The sequence below is a fragment of the Lissotriton helveticus genome, chromosome 7, assembly GCF_964261635.1.
Source record: "Lissotriton helveticus chromosome 7, aLisHel1.1, whole genome shotgun sequence".
In the NCBI taxonomy this organism is placed as follows: Eukaryota; Metazoa; Chordata; class Amphibia; order Caudata; family Salamandridae; genus Lissotriton; species Lissotriton helveticus.
Window position 1 is genome coordinate 381742712 of NC_136068.1, and position 22090 is coordinate 381764801.

Below are 22090 nucleotides of genomic sequence, written 5' to 3' on the forward strand. Positions count from 1 at the left end.
ATATTGGCATGAATGCAAGTAGCAGAAGGCACACAAAAACACATGGATTGGGAGAGTTATTCACTCGAATCGAGGACAAGTCTGTCTGTTACTCCTTGATTTCACTCTCTAGACAGGGTTTACTGTTCACCCTTGCCCCCCGCAGGCTTTATTACTCCGTTCGGCTTTCCATTGTTCAGTGTGATCCCACTGGGTTTGTTATTAGCAGACTAACCGCCCACCTTCCTTCCCTGCCAAGGTGATGCAGAAGGTCCAGTGCCCCCCTCTCAGCCGCACTCGCTTCTCCCAAAGGATCACTGTTGACTCCTCTTCAATCCCCTCCGGGCTCGGCCCTCAGCCGAAACTCTTCGGCAGTTTCCGGCCGCAGAGGCTCCTCCCTCTGGAGAGAGCGAGGATTCGTCAACATCGGGAGCGGTGTCAGCCTGTGCAGCTGGAGAGGTGAAGCCTCGAGCCGGGAAACGGTGGCGCGCGAGCCCGGTGGGAGCGGAGTCCGGAGCAGGGGGAGGCGGGCCCGGCGGACAGGGGATACCTGGGGCGGGCGGGAGACTGAGGCAGAGCGGAGCAGAGAGCAGGAGTGGAGGTGAAGGGATCAGAGCAGCATGCTCAGGGCTGCGGGGAGCTGCATTGGAGTTTTGCACCGGCTCTGAGTCACTGTGTTGTGCACCGAGAGCGCCGAAATATGGATGCCGGCATGGAGAAGGAGTGCAGCGCCCTCGGGGGGCTCTTCCAGACCATCATCAGCGACATGAAGGTAGGAGAGGCTCCTGCGCGCATCGAGAGGGGCCGGTGGGGGGAAGGGCGCCTCTCCGGGGACGGGATGCAAGGAAGTTCTCTCTGGAAGTGGCCCGCTCCGTGTCAGGACGAACACCCCCTCTGCACTTCCCCACACACACTGCGGCATTTGCAAAGGTCCCTTCTTGATGCGGGGCCCGTGGGCGGTGTGGTTTAGAGAAAGTCTGTCTGTCCTCGGTGGGTGGTGTGTTTGATTAGTTTCTTGAGGTGTGTGAGGTCAGGCCGCCTCTCCGGGGTTCAGGGTCTCCTGTGAGTGTTTCTAGAGAATGGTGTCCTGGGCAGAGGGACCCTTGTGTGGTAGTTGTAGGCGGTAGATGGTTCCTGGAGGCTGATCTCTTGAGTTAGTGTAATTGGAGTATAGGGTGTGACTGAGTGGAGTCTCCTGGGGCAGTTTTTGGGAGTACTTATTTCTGGGCGAGTGTGTTGCTGGTAAGAGTCCATGGGGTGTCTGTAGGACGAGATCCCCGGATGAGATCACCTGGGGCATAGTTCCACGGGGGAGTATGTATGGTGGTAGATTATCTCCCACGGGGACAGTGTGGGGGGTTGGAGAAAGCTACCTGGGATTAGTGTTCCTGTGTTAACATGGTGCTTGTGTGACCCTGGGCTCATCAGCGGCGAGAGTGCTGCAGGTCAGGGAGACATGGTTCTCTGGGTGACAGTTTGTGTGGTGTAATGTTTCTAGAAGACTGCTTTAGACCGCTGACCCAGACGTCTCGGGTGGCAGAGTTTGCTACCAGAGAGGTGTGGTCTCTGGGGCATAGTCTACTGGAAGAAAGTATGTATGGGCAGAGGGCTCCAGAGGAAGGCTTGGCCTAGCATGGGTCTTTCAACTCTTGGGGGGGGGGGGGGGGGGGAGACTCCAGGAAGAGAGTATCTGTGGGGAGAGAGGGTTCCGGGATGAGGGTTTGGCGATGTGTGGGAACAGGAAATCCATATTGGTAGTTACCTGTAGGAAGGGGTAAGAGGGAGAGGCCTCCTTAGGGAGAGTTTAGGATGGAAGGTTCGTCTCCTGTGCATCTATAGAGGAGAGTTTGGGGTTTGAAGGCCCATGTGTTTCCAGTGAGAGTCCCTTACTTCCCAGCTCCCTGTTCATGTCAACCCTATCCCCGCGACACCAAATGACGTGCTCCCTCTGTCATCCGCGCTGCCCCCCCGTGCAGTTTTCATCTGTCATTCGCCCAGCTGTAAGGAGCCCCCTAGCTCCAACTCCTCTCCGGCCCCACTTGCTCGCATTTATATCCCTCTGGTGTGCAGCGCTTCCTTGCCTTGTAGCTAGGATACCACTTCATAAGCCCCGTGCGTACGAGAGTACGGGGGAGTACGGAGGAGCCTTGAAGGGGCGCACCTGGGCGGAGGGCGCTTGACGAGTGGATCTTTTTCGGGGAGACGTGGGTGGCAGGGGTTAGAATTTCTCTGGAGTTGTTGGGGGTCCTTTTGGAACTCTCTGGATATTGTGATCAGTTTATAATCTCGGGGCTGGGATAGGTTTGTGTGAGTGACAGGGCGGTCTGACGTGGTGGGAGGGGTACTGACAAGTGCTGGTTTAGAGTCGGTAGGTTAGAATTTCTCTGGAGTTGTTGGGGGTCCTTTTGGAACTCTGGATATTGTGATCAGTTTATAATCTCGGGGCTGGGATAGGTTTGTGTGAGTGACAGGGCGGTCTGACGTGGTGGGAGGGGTGCTGACAAGTACTGGTTTAGAGTCGGTAGGTTAGAATTTCTCTGGAGTTGTTGGGGGTCCTTTTGGAACTCTGGATATTGTGATCAGTTTATAATCTCGTGGCTGGGATAGGCTTGTGTGAGTGACAGGCCGGTCTGACATGGTGGGAGAGGTACTGAGACAAGTCCTGGTTTAGATTCGGAGGGTCATGTATCTCCTTGGGGCACGTCCGTCCTCGTGGGTAGAGAGGCCCTTGTTAGAATGGGCGGTTCAAAAGCCTTATCAGTGAAATCCACTATTTCTTTTGCATTTATATGTATGGACTGAGCCAGTTAGTGTTGTCTCCATAGATTTCGGAGGTTATGTAATTGTTTGTGCCAAATCACGTGCTAGTTTTCGTGCTGTGCACTTGTTGAACAGCGCTGCCCGCAGAGTGTACCCTCTCCAGCTGCGAGAAGGGGGTCCTTGCTGTTGTGGCTGCACTGAGAGCACAGGCAAGGACACTGCCACTCGGGCTGTCCTCGCCCCCTCCTCGCTGTGCCAGTTCTCTGTCGGAGCTTCCCCGGATTCCAGGGCGAGATTTCAGCCTGCCTCCCCCTCTCCAGGCTCAAGTTACACACATGCACACTAGCACAGCTGCTCGGGGCTGTGGCCGGGAGCGGCTGTGTGTGAACACAGAACCCGCCTGTTGCCCAACCCCTCCCGCGTGGGAGTGGCACCGAATAACCAGCCATCTTGGGGTGTCACTCGCTCTGTGCGGTTAGAGCGTCATGGTGTAATAAATCAGTCTGGGGGAAACCCTTTGCTAGCGTAAAAGTTTGCCTCATACTAGGTGGGCCTCCGGAGGGCCATTAAATCATGCAACCCTGTCTCAAAAATATAGCCCCAGTTCAATCACAGTAACTTACCCAGGTACACTGACTGGCACACTGTCGAAAACCCTCGTGTTTCAGTGGACATGGATTGAAGGATGAGTGTGTGCTTATCTTTACTGCAGCACTCTGGCGAGCAGTATTTTCCAGGAAAGGATGTCTGTAACAACTGCAGAGTTCAACGTCTCACTCTGAGGCATCGTGCAACTTTTTCAAAAAGCGCGTCCAGATTTACTCCATTTGCATTTCCGACAGACCGCTCAGCTGCAATAATCCACTTACCCATGTATTTATTTTAATGCTGGCGTTAAAACAAACTAAAGTCTGTACAGCATCAAATGTAAAATAGGTAAATATTCTTTCTCCTACTATAATGCCTTTACGTTGCCCTGCTAGATCCTGAGCAATAACACCTCAATCTATGATCTGCTTTACTCCCACTGTATGCACTTTGAAATTACTGTATGGAACTTACTAAGAGATTTCTGGTTGATCGAATATCATTACAGTCAATCAGTAAAATAGCTTGTCTGGTCCATAACGAACTTACATGCACATTGCCAACATATTATCATACCACGTTTCTTTCAAGGTATTTTTAAGAGTATTTATGGCCTCTTTTATGTGATTATCCCGTCAGATACTTTTTTGTGCTTTCAGACTTGTCTTGATTACGCTTGACAGCGAGTGAGGTGATTATGCTATATTATTGCGACCGCAGACCTCTGGTGCCAGTGCATTGGTAGACAGACCCTCTGAGATTCACCCACTTGAACTTGTAGGCTCGCTTTATAATTCCATACCCGCTGGCTGCACCAGCCTTAGTATCACTGTTAAAGATTTGATCAATATGAATTCTAACCCAGTGATAAATTCTCAGAAGTGCAATTATTGCCATCAAGCGTGTGCAGTAAAGACCTTTAACAACCATGTATATAGTGTGACAGTACATTCCGAGGTATAGGACTAGAGCCTTGGATGCTTAGTTATTCCATACCCTGTGGCCTTTGGAGAGGGTTCTTTTAGTAGAGTGACGTGTCCTGGTCCCCCCACTTACTAAAAAGTGATGCCACACTGAGTCAGTTTGCCAATACGGTTTTAAGTTTTGTGGCCGCAGACGTATCAGTGCTGCTCTTGAACCATACCGAGCACAAGCTATTGCAGCTGTCACCTATGGGGCGGAGTTATGGGATCACAAGAAGGCCATGGGCATGATCAGATCAGATAACTAGTTTCTACATCGTCTCCACCTTGGCCCAGGGACCCCTTTTGGATGCACTCAGGTTTGAGCCGGGTCTTAACTCTGTTGACCAGCACATAGCACTCCAGCCCCTTTTATATTTGATAACAATATGGACCAAGCCAGAGGTGAGTACCTGAAAATCGGGTGCAAACTATGGTCATATGCAGAGTCAGCCAAGTTACCTTGGTTCAACTGTCTAGCCTTTACGCTGAATTCTATAGGCTGCTCAAATCTCTGGTTCAACCCTGAGAGCCTGACTTCAGGGAGTAGGCATCTGCTATAAGAAGTTCTGCGACTACAGCAATACTCACCTTAATGGGAAATTGAAAACGCACCTTCAAGGTTTTAAAATGCTTTGTGGTTTTTAACCCTACCTAGACAGTCTATCCAGAAATAAAGAGAGCTCTATACGTTAGATTTGGAATAGGAACTTTGCCATTGAAATTATGTACTAGCTCTTGGACTGGAGAAGTGTGGCTCACCGATTAGAGCGGCAGACCCTGAGGCAGAGGTCTGGCCCGGGACCAGGGTTCAATTCCCAACGCGGCAGGGTCTTGGGCTCAATGTCCACGGACTCGATAATTCTCGCCTAGGTGCCTACTCTAATCATGAGTCCCACACTGCAACTCTGGGCAATAGCTTGCTTAATCTCCACAACGGCCCGAAAGCGCTAGGATGCCTGGCCTCAACTTGGGGGTGCCCAGTAAGGGGCATCTCACAGGGAAAGCCAGGAAGGGTTCCACAGCGGTATACAGCGCCAGGATGCCTGTAAGGTGATAGTGCGCTTTATAAGTATACATACATACATACTAATGGGGAAAGCAGACCATCCACATGCAGCTTCGAGTTGGAGGGGGTGACAAACCAATCACGCATTTTATGTTGCTTTGTTCATTTACTTTGCAGATCAGAAGCCATTATCTCTGCCTCCTCTTCATTACCCACAATACCGTATATTGTGAGAATGTGTTGGCCTTATGTCTGCATACTGACCTCCGAAATTAATCTTTAACTATGTATGTATGTATGTGTGTGTGTGTATTTATGTATGTGTGTGTGTATGTGTATTTATATTTGTGTGTGTGTGTGTATGTATATATATATATTACCTACTGGCGGTCGCCAGTAGGTATATATAGTTAGGATTTTTTCTCTATGGGTTTTTTGAAAATTCTATGTCTAATAACTTTGGCGTTTGTGGACGGAATCGGCTGAAATTTTCAGGAAAATGGCACATTTTGTTTCTGAGCAGCCCTTGAAAATTTGGGGGGGGTTCGTCCAGTGGGGGCCGAGAAAAAAGGGGGGTCCCAAAACGTGTTTTTAACATTGAGTTTTCCATAGGGCGGTTGGCCTCACTTTTAGCCCGAACGGCTGAATGGATTTGCACGAAACTTGGCAAAATTGTAGGGACTGGTAGCCCGATGTGCCTTTTGTAGGTCTCAATATATGTGCTCCAGTGGATTTTGAGAAATTAACGTTTAAAAAAAGATATATATCTGTAACAGCGGACCGGTTAGCGCTCTGGTTCGCGGACTTTTCGCGCAACGGAGCTTTGTGAAGCGAAGCTGATTGGTTCTCCGGCGTCTGTCAACATTCCAAACAGTCCGTAGCGGCCGCCATCTTGTCTCTCGGTAGGATCGAGAGACAAGAGGAGGCTTAAAACAAAGGGGGAAATAACTATAAGGGGGCATAGTAGATCCTCGCTGACCCCCTAGGTTTGATGTGGAGGTTTTAAAAGGGCCCCGCGGGGCAAAAAAAAAAAAATAATAATAATAATCGAACGGCTGAATGGATTTGCACGAAACTTGGCAAAATTGTAGGGACTGGTAGCCCGATGTGCCTTTGCTAGGTCTCAATATATGTGCTTCAGTGGATTTTGAGAAATTAACGTTCAAAAAAAGATATATATCTGTAACAGCGCACCGCTTCGCGTACTTTTCGCGTTACGGAGCTTTGCGAAGCGAAGCTGATTGGCTCTCCGGTGTCTGTAAACATTCCAAACAGTACGTAGCGGCCGCCATCTTGTCTCTCGGTAGGATCGAGAGACAAGAGGAGGCCAAAGCGAAGGGGCAAATGACCATAAGGGGGCATAGTAGATCCTCGCTGACCCCCTAGGTTTGATGTGGAGGTTTTAAAAGGGCCCCGCGGGGCAAAAAAAAAAAATAATAATAATAATCGAACGGCTGATGACCATAAGGGGGCATAGTAGATCCTCGCTGACCCCCTAGGTTTGATGTGGAGGTTTTAAAAGGGCCCCGCGGGGCAAAAAAAAATAATAATAATAATAATCGAACGGCTGAATGGATTTGCACGAAACTTGGTAAAATATTAGGGACTGGTAGCCCGATGTGCCTTTGCTATGTCTCAATATATGTGCTTCAGTGCATTTTGAGAAATTAACGTTCAAAAACAAGATATATATCTGTAACAGCGCTCCGCTTCGCGGAGATAAAATTATATGTGTATTACCTAGCTGTTGCTAACACCAGTTAGCGACGGCTAGTAGGAGATAGCGACCATCTTGGGCCCCACTTTGCATGTGAGTGATATTTATCACTAATGACATGCAAAGTGGGCATGCCAAGATGTTAGCGACTGGAAACAGTCGCTAACATCGCTATCTCCTATTATCAACTTTTGGAAATATTCGAGATAAGCGCGAATATCTCCAAAAAGTAACAGCTGCCCTGAGCAGTTCTTAGCCATGTTATCCAATGGGAGGTGGATAACATGGCTAAGAGCATTAGCTCGGTAATGCATGAATATCGCGGAGTTTTCAGCGATATTAATGCATTGCGCTCGTTTTTTATCGTATTTGCGATAAACCTTGATAATAGCAAGGTTTATCTGCGATAATTTCTGACGGTAAAAAAATCTTTGCAATGCATCGTTAGGGATAAATATCGCTTAACTTTGGTAATATGCCCCAACGTCTGTTAACGTTCGATTCGAAGGAAATCAGGAATTGTTGAAAAACATTGTGTGCGCCATCTTGTCTTTTTTCAAATGCCACACTTTTGTCGTGCACGGCAGCCATTTTAGATGCCTTGACCAGATCCACTCTGTGCACGCTGTCGATCCTTAGCATGGCTCCCCACCCTCGCAAGCATCTCCCCAGGCAGTGGTCACCCCCGCTCTCTGTTTTATGCATGGGTAATAAACCTCCCCCCATCTGCGCTGTTCTTCCCTGAGAATCACACCCTGTGCCCGCCCGACACCTCCCTTTCGCCCTATTCACTACCGCACCCTCTGACACTCCTTTTCCTCTGTGTCCGATTGTCCAGGCCGGTCCTAGGCTATCAGCTAGCCCTGCAGATGTAGTTTATGGCCACAGCTGTAAAGAATCACCCGTCTTCAAAGGAGTTATAGTAGATCAAGGCCCACACTTGATGAGATCCGTCACAGCAGAAGCGTTGCTATTATCTGAAAACCATCCTGTATTGTGATTGGGGAGGGGACCGAGCGTGAAGCGGAAGATTCCAGGGATGACTCTTTGTACATCAAAGTTTTTACAATTATGTGTCACATTAAAAATATATAGCACTCCGACAAAGTAGTAAGATTATAAAACTTTAATAATTTATAAATATATACAAGAAAACAAAAATAGTAATAACATATAAACATTTTTAGAGAAAAACAACGAAGTAGCGGTCGGCTGTGCGAATAGTCCCAACGCAGCACAACGTCCAGATTTCCGGCGGGGGGCGTCGCGGGGGGTGGGTGATCAGTAGCAAACTGTTGTGCGAATAGTTCCAAGGCAGCAGAACGCGCCGAAATCTAGATGACACGAAAGTGATGTCTAGTAAGTTGCCACCCAGCAAATAACGGCGTGGGGCGTCGCGGGGGGTGGGTCATCAGTAGCAAACTGTTGTGCGAATAGTTCCAAGGCAGCAGAACGATGGCACCAAGGTGATGTCCAGTAAGTTGCCGCACTGGTTTTGGTATCCTACAATGCTGCTCCGAATAACGGCGTGGAGCGCCCCGGGGGAGGCGGCGTGAACGGGCCTCTCCAGGTGGAGTCTCATCTGTTTTAGTGGGGCGCCCCTTTACCGTTTCAGTTGCCATTCCGTCCGCTTTTGGTCCACTGTGTCAAAAACCGCCATTCAGCTGAGTTGCGCCCACTCTTGCGGTGCAGCGATAGGCGGCTGTCACAGGACTCTCAAAATGGCGGCAGGCTGTTTCCTTTTTGGGCCTGGTCCACTGAAATGGCCCTGGGACACCTTGGAAATCGGACGCTTGTCTGCTAGGTCTTGGACCCCATTCTCGAAAGCGTCCCCTCCGCCTTGAGAATTCATCAAAAGTTTTGGGGGCTCCGACTCCTGCAGGCTTCTGGTGGGGAGCGGCTGCCATGATTGCTCGCGGAATGACCACGACTGAGCTACGAGATGGTGGTGCTTTCATGCTGACGCCAGCTTCAGTCTGAAACATCCAGAAACAAGGTGGGGCTTTCATCGTTTGGGGGAAAAAAAAAGTTTTCATCCAATGAAAAGTGTTGTTTTTAGGTCATATGATCAAGCCTTCCATCATTAGGAAACCAAAAGTAAAATGAACCAATGAAAAGTTTTATAAACAAGTCACATGACCTGTTATGCGGCATAGGGTATAAAATGCGGAGAAAATACGTTGGCACGTGAGGCGGCGTCAGTAGCGGACCGATGTGCGAATAGGCCGAAGGCAATACAACGCGCCAAGATCCGGATGGCACCGAGGTGGTGTCATAGTTGAGAGTTCTGAGCAGCGGTTGTAACACTGTCTGAAGCTTATTTGCAGCTGCTGCAGCTTCACTACGCGCCAAGATCCGGATGGCACCGAGGTGGTGTGTAGGAAGTTGCCGCACTGGTGTGGCCATCCTACAATGCTGAAAGTCGGCGTGGGGCGCCCCGTTGGCCTGTGAGTTTGCGTCAGTAGCGGACCGATGTGCGAATAGGCCGAAGGCAGCACAACGCGCCAAGATCCGGATGGCACCGAGGTGGTGTCTAGTAAGTTGTCGCACTTCTGTGGCCATCCTACAATGTTGAAAGTCGGCGTGGGGCGCCCCGTTGGCCTGTGAGATGGTGTCAGTAGCGGACTGATGTGTGAATGGGGCCAAAGGCAGCGCAACAATATTTTCTACTATATTTCCGGTGTAGAAGACACCACAAGGCGCTGAGATGCCAAGATCCGGATGGCACCGAGGTGGTGTGTAGCAAGTTGCCGCACTGGTGTGGCCATCCTACAATGCTGAAAGTCGGCGTGGGGCGCCCCGTTGGCCTGTGAGATGGCGTCAGTAGCGGACCGATGTGCGAATAGGCCGAAGGCAGCACAACAATATTTTCTGACTGACACCACAAGGCGCTGAGATGCCAAGATCCGGATGGCACCGAGGTGATGTCTAAGTTGCGGACTGATGTGCGAATGGGGCCAAAGGCAGCGTAACAATATTTTTTGTATGGAAGATACCACTAGGCGTTGAGATGCCAAGATTCGGATGGCACTGAGGTGATGTCTAGCAAGTTGGTGTGGTCATCCTACAATGCTGAAACTCGGCGTGGGTCACCCCATTAGCCTGTGAGATGGCGTCAGTAGCGGACCGATGTGCGAATAGGCCGAAGGCAGCACAACGCGCCAAGATCCGGATGTCACCGTGGTGGTTTCATAGTTGAGAGGCACTTCATCTGCAGTGGGGCGCCGAGATCCGGATGGCACCGAGGTGATGTCTAGCAAGTTGCTGTACTGGTGTGGTCATCCTACAATGCTGAAACTCGGCGTGGGTCGCCCCATTAGCCTGTGAGATGGCGTCAGTAGCGGACCGATGTGCGAATAGGCCGAAGGCAGCACAACGCGCCAAGATCCGGATGTCACCGTGGTGGTTTCATAGTTGAGAGGCACTTCATCTGCAGTGGGGCGCCGAGATCCGGATGGCACCGAGGTGATGTCTAGCAAGTTGCTGTACTGGTGTGGTCATCCTACAATGCTGAAACTCGGCGTGGGTCGCCCCATTAGCCTGTGAGATGGCGTCAGTAGCGGACCGATGTGCGAATAGGCCGAAGGCAGCACAACGCGCCAAGATCCGGATGTCACCGTGGTGGTTTCATAGTTGAGAGGCACTTCATCTGCAGTGGGGCGCCGAGATCCGGATGGCACCGAGGTGATGTCTAGCAAGTTGCTGTACTTGTGTGGTCATCCTACAATGCTGAAACTCGGCGTGGGTCGCCCCATTAGCCTGTGAGATAGCTGTTCTTTGGATTTGGGCCTGGCTCGTCTGCTGTAGTGGGGCGCCCCTTTACCGTTTCAGTTGCCATTCAGCTGAGTTTCGGCTGCTCTTGATGCTACAGCGACAGGCGGCTGCAACAGGACTCTCAAAATGGCGGCCTGTTCTTTGGATTTGGGCCTGGTCCACTAAAATGGCCCTGGGACACCTTAGAACTCGGACGCTCGATTTTTTTTCCCTTTCCTGTACATGCAAAAAAAGGTAAATGCCCGGTACGTTACACGCTTCATCTGCCACGATGAACTCTCCAGAGGAACCGAAAAAAAATATAGTTGTGGTAACTATACCATGCATCGTCATATGGAGAGGTGGCACCAATTAATTATAGTGCTGCATAAAAGAGAGATTTGGAGGAGAACCCGTGACCTGCTAGTACATTCATCAAAGAAGTGGCACTGAGAGCTTCAGAGGCAAGGGAAACGGTCCCAAATATTTAGAAGAACTTTGGAAAGATTAAAATGACATGTTTAGATTGTGGCAAATTAATTTCATGTGGACAGATGAGTGTTACTCTAATAAATACAGCATATGAAAATCATCATAGTCGATGGTTGGTAGAGACATTTTGACTATATCCTGGACCTGCCCGTCCTCGCCCAAAATGGCGCCAGAATAAATGGGACTCGTAACTCCTTGTTGTGTACTGGTTGCAGAACCTTGAAATCACGAGATACGTATGCAGTTTTGAAGCACATGGCGGGCGGGGACGAGAATTGATTGAATATTTCGACATCCCTATTGATATTAAGTTCTGATGTGTTATTGATTACTGTACTGTTGAAAGTTCGAATTAACGTCACCCATGGTACTTGCCCGCAAATGTATATCTAGATAATTTTATTGTAACTGGCCCTGTCGTATTTTAATTATAAAATGTACGTCCACCGATTCCGTAACTGTTAGACACCTTAGTTCTTGCAACCTAATGGCCCGCCCGTTACGTTCCTCTACAGTGTAAATGTCTATTCATCATATACGATTACAGTTTGCTCCGTGGCCGGCCCACGTGGTTATAGGCTCGTATTTGTATAATGAAATTTTCACAATAAAGGTTTTTAAAAGAAAACATGGTAGTAGTATATACATTGGTAAAGTTTTTAATAATAGTCACTGTTTTAGAATCATTAAAAGGCAAGTGAAATAAAGCAGACCAATTACATGAAGGGTAAAAGGTATAATACGAAGGAACGCAGTAAAGATAAATGGTCAAGGGCTGTTGTGTTTTCTATTCCTGCAACATAAAGTGATCGATAAGAATCTCATATTCAGGCGTATCGGCGACTAAGACAGCAGGTCGACCCTCTTTTGCTCAACGGCTCCGTCATGGGACGAAGAAACGCTCTTTTTCTCGAAAAAAGAATATATTTTACTTGCAGGACAGTTGTAAAATTTCCGGGAAAGTACATTAGCCTGGAACATTATAACATATATTTAAGAAAAAATAATGTTCGGAAGTAATGAAAAGCGTAATTTTTAGGTCATATGACCAAGCCTTTCATCATTACAATAAGAAAAGTAAAATGAACCAATGAAAAGTTTTATTAACAAGTCACATGACTTGTTATGCTTACGTTACGCGCTGCGCGCCCCGGATGACTTCCGGATGCGCTAACGCGGCGCGTCATATGACGCATTACGCGACAACGCAGGTACAGAATATAGTCAAAATGTCTCCACCAACCAGCAGTCGGAACACAACCCCTTTCAGCAGGCTAAATAGTTCTGTTAAATGACAACAGAAGGGACAGGCAACAAGAACCATCAGTCAAAGAGGGGAGGGCTAGTTCTTCTCTACCGGGTTACATTGGGGCGCTACCGGAACTGATCGAATTGGTAGTCTACAGTGTTTCTGGATGTTTCAGACTGAAGCTGGGGTTAGCATGAGAGCAGCACCATTTCGTAGCTCCGTCGTGGTCATTCCGCAACCAATCATGGCAGCCGTTCTTTATCGTTATTTTGGGCGGGGTGGGTGGCGGAGCCGAGCTGTTTTGCAGCCATCATTGTGTGGAGTTCAGTTCATCTCACTAGTTTTGTATTTGTCATGAGGGGTTGTTCCTAATGTTTCTATTTTAGCGAGGTCAAAAAGAGATCCTATTAGTGGCCTACTGATTTTGCTCGATTCCTTTTCTTTTTTTTTACACGATTTTTCGTTATCTGCAAAGACTAAACAGAGTATTGCGACTCTGTGTTTGTTTGTAAATAGAGAATGAACCAAAGAGAACTAATTCTATAACAGTAAATACTTGGATAACAATGAATCAAATGGAGAGAGAAGCAGGCACGACGGATTACAATGGGGGCAAAGACCTGCGTTAACTACCTTTCACTATCTGCAAAGAGAGAGTACTCCTAATAGAAATGAGGGGGGGGGGGCACCATTCAAAGCAGATCAGTGTGCATAAACACGAAAATGTTTTCACTTACCACGTACTTGACATTCGACAGCTTATGATATTTGCTATTAAAAAACCATTGAAATTCACTGAAAAAACCATAGGTTATAGACCATATATAGTTAGGAATTAGCATTTACAAAACCTTGAAAACTCACTGAAAAAACCATAGGTTATAGACCATATATAGTTAGGAATTAGCATTTAAAAAACCTTATTTTACTCACACAAAACCATTGAAATTCCATATATAGTTAGTTGCACTAACTATATATCGTGCACCTGCAATCCACTGCTGATGATGTCACATATTACATCATTCATGACATGGTCAGTGACATCACTGATGACATCACTGATGACATCTCAAATGACATCACTGATGACATCACTGATGACAACATCCAGTGACTGTATGTTTCTGTAAAGTTAAAATGTGTCTTACATATTGAAGAATGAGTGGAAGTATAAGTGTCTGGACAAAGGATTTAGTAGGTGCATGACTGAATGCATGAGTGAGTGATTAAATGTGTCTCACTGAGTGCATGGGTTAGTGACTAAAGTGTCTTAATTTGTGCATCATTATGTCTGTTGTTCTGTAAACTGCTGCATGTTTTGATCAGTAGCTATATAATTAACTATATGGGTTACTGATTGATTGTCCAAGTATTTGTATGGGAGACTGAGTGTGTGTGTGGCTGGCTGGGAGGTGTGTGACTCTGTGCAGATCAATGTGTACTTGTATCAATGATTGTATAACAAGGTAAGTATGTGTTAGTATATGTTTGAAAATGTAAGGTGCTCTATGTTTAACTGTATAGACAAGAAAATTGAAGTGTCATTGATTCTTTACAGGACTGACTAGGTGTGTGAGTAACTCCATGGATGAGTGGCAGACTGTGAGTGTCTGTATAGGTGTATGAGTGCATATGATAGTGTTGTAAAGATGAGTGATTGTATGTATGAATGATAGTATGGGTGAATGAGTGAAGGTGTGTGTAGACGTAGGAATCAGTGAGTGCGTATGTAGTAACTAGTATTGGTGTGTCAATGGTTTCAAAAATTATATTCTGTATTTAACACTGGGTGAAACAGAGGTTATATTAAAATGTGAGGAGATGCATTGTATTGTCACATGAATGATATCATCAGTGATGTGGTCATTGATGTCAAATGAGATGTCATCAGTGATGTCATCAGTGATGTCATTTGAGATGTCATCAGTGATGTCATCAGTGATGTCACTGACCATGTCATGAATGATGTAATATGTGACATCATCAGCAGTGGATTGCAGGTGCACGATATATAGTTAGTGCAACTAACTATATATGGAATTTCAATGGTTTTGTGTGAGTAAAATAAGGTTTTTTAAATGCTAATTCCTAACTATATATGGTCTATAACCTATGGTTTTTCAGTGAATTTTCAAGGTTTTGTAAATGCTAATTCCTAACTATATATGGTCTATAACCTATGGTTTTTTCAGTGAATATATATATATATATATATATATATATATATATATATATATATATATATATATATATATATATATATATATATATATATATATATATATATATATATATATATATATATATATATATATATATATATATATATATATATCCAAAAATCCTGTTCCGCCAATGGAAGACGGAATCACTCCAGATGCGGACCTCCAACCAACCTCATTTTTACAGCGCGTGAATCATCCAAAAGAAGGTACAACTCCTCAAATAGGTAGCAGAGAAAAGTTCTTTATTTATATATATATATATCCAACGCAAAAAGTTGCCTGCTAATAGAAGACGCACACACCACAGGTCAGAATTCGCCAACTTCGTTTAATGATGGGAACAGCAGCGTGAAAGCACCCTTTGTCCACAAATTCAAAGTCCTGTCCCGACGCGTTTCGTGTATCACTTCCTCAGGGGCATAGGACGTGAAGGCAACAGTAAAACACTTTTGGGCAGCTCCTTTTACTATTAACTTCACCCCACCCTGTGGGCGTGGCCTTCTCAGAGGCCTGCTGGTACTCGTAGTGCCTCCCGTATTGCCTCAAGTGAGTGGCATGCTGTTGTCTCACAAATTAAAGTCTGTAATATCCCAGTGGATCGTGGCATCAGATTACAATTCACCGCCACAGCTTTTTTTCCCTTCAAAAACGGCACCCGTGCCTTATGCAAATCTGCCGCTTGACAGATCTGCGGTAATGCTCAAACAGCATCAGGTCGTCTTCTGTGGCTCAGGCAAGCCGCTCAACATCCAACGCAAAAAGTGGCCTGCTAATAGAAGAAGCACACACCACAGGTCGGAATTCGCCAACTTCGTTCTATAAGCAGGCAACTTTTTGCGTTGGATAGATATATATATATATATATATATATATATATATATATATATATATATTCACTGAAAAAACCATAGGTTATAGACCATATATAGTTAGGAATTAGCATTTACAAAACCTTGAAAATTCACTGAAAAAACCATAGGTTATAGACCATATATAGTTAGGAATTAGCATTTAAAAAACCTTATTTTACTCACACAAAACCATTGAAATTCCATATATAGTTAGTTGCACTAACTATATATCGCGCACCCGCAATCCACTGCTGATCATGTCACATATTACATCATTCATGACATGGTCAGTGACATCACTGATGACATCACTGATGACATCTCAAATGACATCACTGATGACATCACTGATGACAACATCCAGTGACTGTATGTTTCTGTAAAGTTAAAATATGTCTTAGATATTGAAGAATGAGTGGATGTATAAGTGTCTGGATGAAGGATTTAGTAGGTGCGTGACTGACTGTATGAGTGAGTGATTAAATGTGTCTCACTGAATGCATGGGTTAGTGACTAAACTGTCTTAATTTGTGCATCATTATGTCTGTTGTGATGTAAACTGCTGCATGTGTTGATCATTAGCTATACGAGAGGCTATATGTGTTATTAATTGGTTGCCCAAGTATTTCTATGGGAGATTGAGTTTGTGTGGGGGTGGCTGGAAGGTGTGTGACTCTGTGCATAGATGTGTGAGCAGTTTATTCACTAGGTGTATGAGTTCAAGAGTGCATGTGGAAACAGCTACATGGGCAGTTGACTGTGTGCATGAGTGTATTGATGAGTGAATGGATATCTCAATGCTACATGTCATAGTAAGTACATATGTAAAACACAGTACATGTGAGAGTTGGCATATATAAATAACTGTGCATGAGAGCCACTGAATGAGTGAGTGGTTGTATCGATCATTGTGAACTTGTATCAGGGATTGTATAAGAGAGTAAATATGTGTTAGTATATGTTTCAATAAGTAAGGTGTGTTTAACTGTATAGTTGAAGAAATGGAGGTGAGATTGTTTCTTTGCATGACTGACTGGGTGTGTGAGTAACTCCATGGATGAGTGGCAGTGTGTGAGTGTCTGTATACACTGAGTGTATCTAAGGTTATATTAGAGTCTGAAGAGGTTTATCGTATTAGCACAAGAATGATGTCAAATGAGATGTCATCAGTGATGTCATCAGTGATGTCATTTGAGATGTCATCAGTGATGTCATCAGTGATGTCACTGACCATGTCATGAATGATGTAATATGTGACATGATCAGCAGTGGATTGCGGGTGCGCGATATATAGTTAGTGCAACTAACTATATATGGAATTTCAATGGTTTTGTGTGAGTAAAATAAGGTTTTTTAAATGCTAATTCCTAACTATATATGGTCTATAACCTATGGTTTTTTCAGTGAATATATATATGTGTACATGTGTGTATGTAAAATCTATCTCATTGAAGTCCACCAGACCGTTAATAGTAGGTATATAGGCAAACCACCATAACTTAACTTTCTTCCAGTCGCGATTTTGCACTTTATGAACTGTTGAATCTGGCGACTAGTACTTCTTGTTTATATCCTGCATTACTGCCCCTATGCCGTGGGACTCTTTCCCGAAACAGCATTTCCGCCTTATTATTACTCTATTTTATATAAGGAGTCATAGTAGTGTATGACAATCAACATTGTTTGATCTCCTATAGCAATAGCACTTGCACTTTACTATCACTGATTCTCAATGTCAGATGGCCCGGTGCTCCAATCTGGCAAAGTATTAACTAAGAGCTTTCTCTATTGGCAGTCAGCATGTTAGGGTGGTTGACATATGGGAAGGATATTCTTATGCACCTGGGTTTAATATTAGCACTTTATTATACATCTTTATATTAGGAATCCTATTTTTTTTTTATAATAATGAGCAGATTTATGGGTGTTTAGTATTCTTATGAAATTTCCTTTGTGTACAATGATGTAATTATTTTTATATGCTGCTTCTGTGTAATTTTAAACCTGAATTTCTGATGTCTGTTGTATGGCCCGCATTTGTTGGCTGAAACAATAATGATTGATAACAATTGATTGATTGTTTGACTTTTAATCTCTTGATTCCTTTAGGGTATGCTGTGCCATACCATTACTTTTTAGCTCTCTCCTAGGCAGCCCTTGCGCGCTCTCTGCGAGACATGCTGTATTCAGGATGTGGACTTTAAAAGCTCTGCCCATTTTAAAGGACTGCCCCTGTTACATGTGTTGTTACTCGGAGCTTGTGAGCACTATTTCTTTCTATAACCTGGAGCAGTGGAGGCCAGTGCTCGTGGTTTACAGAGGTCTCATGTAAACGGGTCTGTAAATCTTGCTGTTATCTTGCCACATTTTTGGGTATTTAAAGACCGAGATCTGTCTTGGCTGCATCTGCCGCCTCCTCACTCCTGCTTCTGAAACGTGTGGCCTGGCGTCACGTCCCTGCCTTCCTATGGCTGCTGCCACTTCAGTCTCAGACATCAACAAGCATTTGTAATGCAATAGGTTTCGCATTTGCGAGAGTTTCAGTTTTTGGCATTGTAAATGACAATGTCTTTTATTTATGTGTTATGAAAACCTGCAAACGGTGTATAAACACACACTTTGTACTTTTAGCCCTTGCTTACAAGAAGCACGGGTGGCAATAATTGCGCCTCTTTTACTGCCAGCTTTGCTTCTTGTAAGCAAGGACTAGAAGTACAAGTGCATGTTTAGGAACCACTTGCAGGTTTTCAAAACACATGAATAAAAGGCATTGTCATTTACAATGCCAATAGCTCAAAGTTTCGTAAATGCGGGACCTATTGTATTGTACATTCTTGTTTAGGTCTGGCATTAGCAATAAGCAATAACAATCTAAAATGACATGGTTTAAATACAGCTCCTTGATGCTGATAAATAGATCACTGTGCTATTATAGAAGAATTGCAACTTATGAACTGGAAGTAACAAAATGATCTCCGTGTCAAAAGCAGTTGCCCACTTACCTCTCTAAATAAATACCAACATGTGATCTGCATGTTCTGTGATGTGCAGGCACATCAGTCCTCCATACTACTTTGAGTCAAACTGTGACTGGGCAAAACACAGAACTCTCCCAGATCTGTGTTACCCACTAGAGTTATCTTACTGCTGTTATAACCCCTTCAAAACTACTAGGCACACAATGATCTCCGTCACAGGTGTCTTAAGCCTGTAAGATATTTTAAAATGCAGTGTCTTTGTGACAAGTAAGTAATCTAGAACAGATTTACTGTCACACATGTCCTTGTTGCAAATTTCTTTGCAGAAGATTAAAAACATGTCTAAATTGAATGTCAGACTCTTTTTCACTCTCTGCTCCTTGTGACTCCATCACCTTTCCTCTGACACACCTTGACCCCCCCCCCCCGTCTTATGGGTTCCTGGAGTAAATGTTTTTCAATTCCAGCAGTGCCTGCAACGCTACGTCACCCAAGCTGTGCTTTGTTTAGTTTAATTTCTATTGTGTAGATGAAATCCCGATTGCAGTGTGTTTTTGTACGCTGTACCCGCTGTGCAGTTATTGGATCTGCCGGGAATTGTTTGAACTCAATTCAACCCTCACACTGAATACAACCGGGCCAAACTGGCCTGCTTACCCAGTGCTGCTTTGATACTGATTTAGCTCCACGTTGTTGATTTGTCCTTCTCTGGTATTTTTTTTACTCTTTTCATTCTTGGTGGATGCAATTGCTTACTTTAAGAATCTGTCCATTTCTTATCAGGCACATCAGACTTACTTGTAGGGTGTGAAATGCCTCTTTAGTGACGACAGGACACTCACTGAATACATTAAACCTAGCATATCGCCTTAAAAATAAAAACCCAGCCTCACTAATACAACAGCCTACTCCTCACCCTTAAGCTTTCACATTACCCACTATTCCTGTAACTGACCAGACATAACAATTCCCCTTTCTTAACCATATGTCCTTTTTCTTTCCCGTGACCATCCTCCACCTAGCATTTTTCAGCACCTCTTGGCTCAGTGTTCCCCACTGCCCACACTCTGTTCCCCCAGGCTAGGCTAGTTTGCACATTCAGGAGCCTGGCCAACCCTCCTATCACCCTCCTACCTTTCCCTAAACACATCACCTGCGACCATATCAATTTTTGAGACCAGACCTGCCACCCTCCCCGCAGTCATAGCACCCCTCCCACCCTAATCAAAGCCAGCCATCACTGTATGGAAAACAATCATCCCCTTTAAACCAAGTCCTTAAAGGGCGGACATTGACACAGCAAGTCTCACATGTGTGAAATGGAAGGCACAAAAGAGGAAAGCCCACACCCTATCATTCCCCCCCCCAACCCAGTTGGCCACTTAGTAACGGCCCATGCCAAGCTGCCCGAGAGCCGGGGTAGGGGGTGTAGGTGGCATAGGAGTACGGGGTGAAGCCATCTCCCCAGGTGCTGCATGGAACGAACTTAAAGACAAGTTGAACATTTCAGAGGGTGAGACAGGTGGTGTAAGTTGAATGTACTTCTCAGGGCACAAGTTGGGGGTACACGTGGTAGATGACATCTGCTCACTAGTTTCGCAGGGTGGATGCTGTCCGCCCTGCCAAGAAGCTGGGCCCTATAAAATATGCTGAACTTGTCCCAGTGTAATTTTCAGACACTGGGACACGTTCATCACCAGACTGGGAACCCATAGCAGCCCTTGCAATTTTCTCAGACCAGTCGCTGTGGAAGAACTGCTTACCCTGGTGGGCTGGAAATGATTGCTTGCTGCTTTTGTTACTGGAGGCCGATATTGTAGTTCTTTTGCAAAACCGGCCCCCAGTAACAGAACTGGTCCGGACCCCTGCAAAACTGACCCTAGGACTTCCGGGGAAATGCCCGATGTCCAGTAGGGCGAGTCAGGCCCTGGACACATTCAGCAGCGCCTGCACGTTGCCTGCATTCCATTCCCAGCAGCAACTTGCAGGCAGGAAAGTTTTATTTTTTATTTTCTCCTGCTGGACCAGAGATAAAGGCTGAAGTTAGAGGGCCATCAGGTCTCCTTTTGTTCCAATATCTTCCTGACTGGGCACGGTCTGGAGCTTCACACTTAAATGAAACAGAGGGGAAAGGAAGGCACACAGCTTGTTATCAATTCACAGGTATTTGAGGGAGACATGTTTTTTACCTTATTTAGTCCCTGAATATAAGACATAAGCATGCACTGTAAGAATGTCCGATGTGTTGTTCTGTCCCGGTATTTACACAAATAACTATTTTAAATACCACTATTTTATCTCTTTTATAGCTCTTCTCATCTAAGTGAAGGGCGTCGGAGTGCTTTCCTTAACACACACATTAATATTATTATTCCCTGAGATATGCTGGGCACACAAAGATGCAGCAGGTTCCTTAACCCCATAATATATTTTAAAATGCATACTTTGCAACCAATTAAGCAGAACAGATCTACTGCCATGTTTCTCCTTGTTGCTAATTTATTTGTGGCAGTTATAAAAAAATATATATATATATATGTATTAGTTGAGACCTAGATTTTGTGTTGGGATTGTGCCATTTTTTTGGCATAACCTGATACAATTTCTCGATGTTAAATCTAGTAATGTGCCGGAATGTACTCATGATAGACCTCTAATCCCAAGGGACCATATTATGTATTAGGACACACTTTCCCTGTTTGTGCCTGGTGCACCTTAAAACAAGTGCGCTGGGGTAAATAGAGAAAGTGCACACTATTACATAGATTGTATTCCCCCCAGGGCAGCTGCAAACTCGTACTGCCCTGGGAGCAGCGCATTCAAGTGAAATATGGAACAGCTTTAAAGCAGCCACTCCTTGTTTCACTGTGCAGGCAGCAACCTGCCTGCACCTTGAAGGGGGATTAAAGATCCCCTTAGAGGTGGGTGCAGTCAGTGATTGCACCCGCCTGCAAGTGGATGCCTGGGGGGGGTCCATAGGACACCCTTTACCCCCGGCAAAGAGCTGTTGTCAGGGGGCGCACTGACAGTGCGCCCCCTGACAGCTTTGTTGCCTCTGCGTCTGTAATACGGTGCAGAGGCAAAGCTTTAGTCATCCCTAGAATAGACTACGGAATTGCGGCCCTCAGCGGTCTCCCACTAGCCACAACAGCACCCTTAAGAGCCTCCCTGAACGCTGCCGCGAGACTCATTACTGGCTCTAGAAAGCATTCGCACATATCCCCAGACTTAAAGACTCTAAAATGGCTGCCTTTTGAGGCCAGAATACATCTAAAAATTGCAGTTATGACACACGCGGCCGTGCACCACAAGGCACCCAACTACCTCGCTCAAAAGCTGTCTATATCAGGAGGTTCGAGATCCAATAGGAGTACAAAAAATCTACTCCTGAAACCTCGTAGATTCCGGAAAGTGAAAACCTACAAGCGCTCCTTCTCAGGAATGGCACCCAGGATCTGGAATGCGCTCCCTCCTGAAATCAGGCTGATCCCCTCCACTTCACTCTTCAAGAAAGAGGTGAAAAC

General features: G+C 45.5%; 1 protein-coding gene across 4 annotated transcripts in view; it reads left to right on the plus strand.

Annotated features, from left to right (window-relative positions):
- The first annotated feature begins 335 nt into the window (after positions 1-335).
- LOC144768495 (protein MTSS 1-like) overlaps positions 336-22090 on the plus strand; it is a 563908-nt gene continuing 542153 nt past the window's right edge. For 3 of the 4 annotated variants that reach the window (XM_078652202.1, XM_078652203.1, XM_078652204.1), the window contains exon 1: positions 380-751. In XM_078652202.1, coding sequence (XP_078508328.1) covers positions 680-751 — 72 coding nt within the window. In that variant the 5' untranslated portion in view covers positions 380-679. Of the gene's footprint in view, positions 752-22090 lie in introns of all 4 variants that reach the window. The other variant, XM_078652201.1, reaches the window with a different exon arrangement.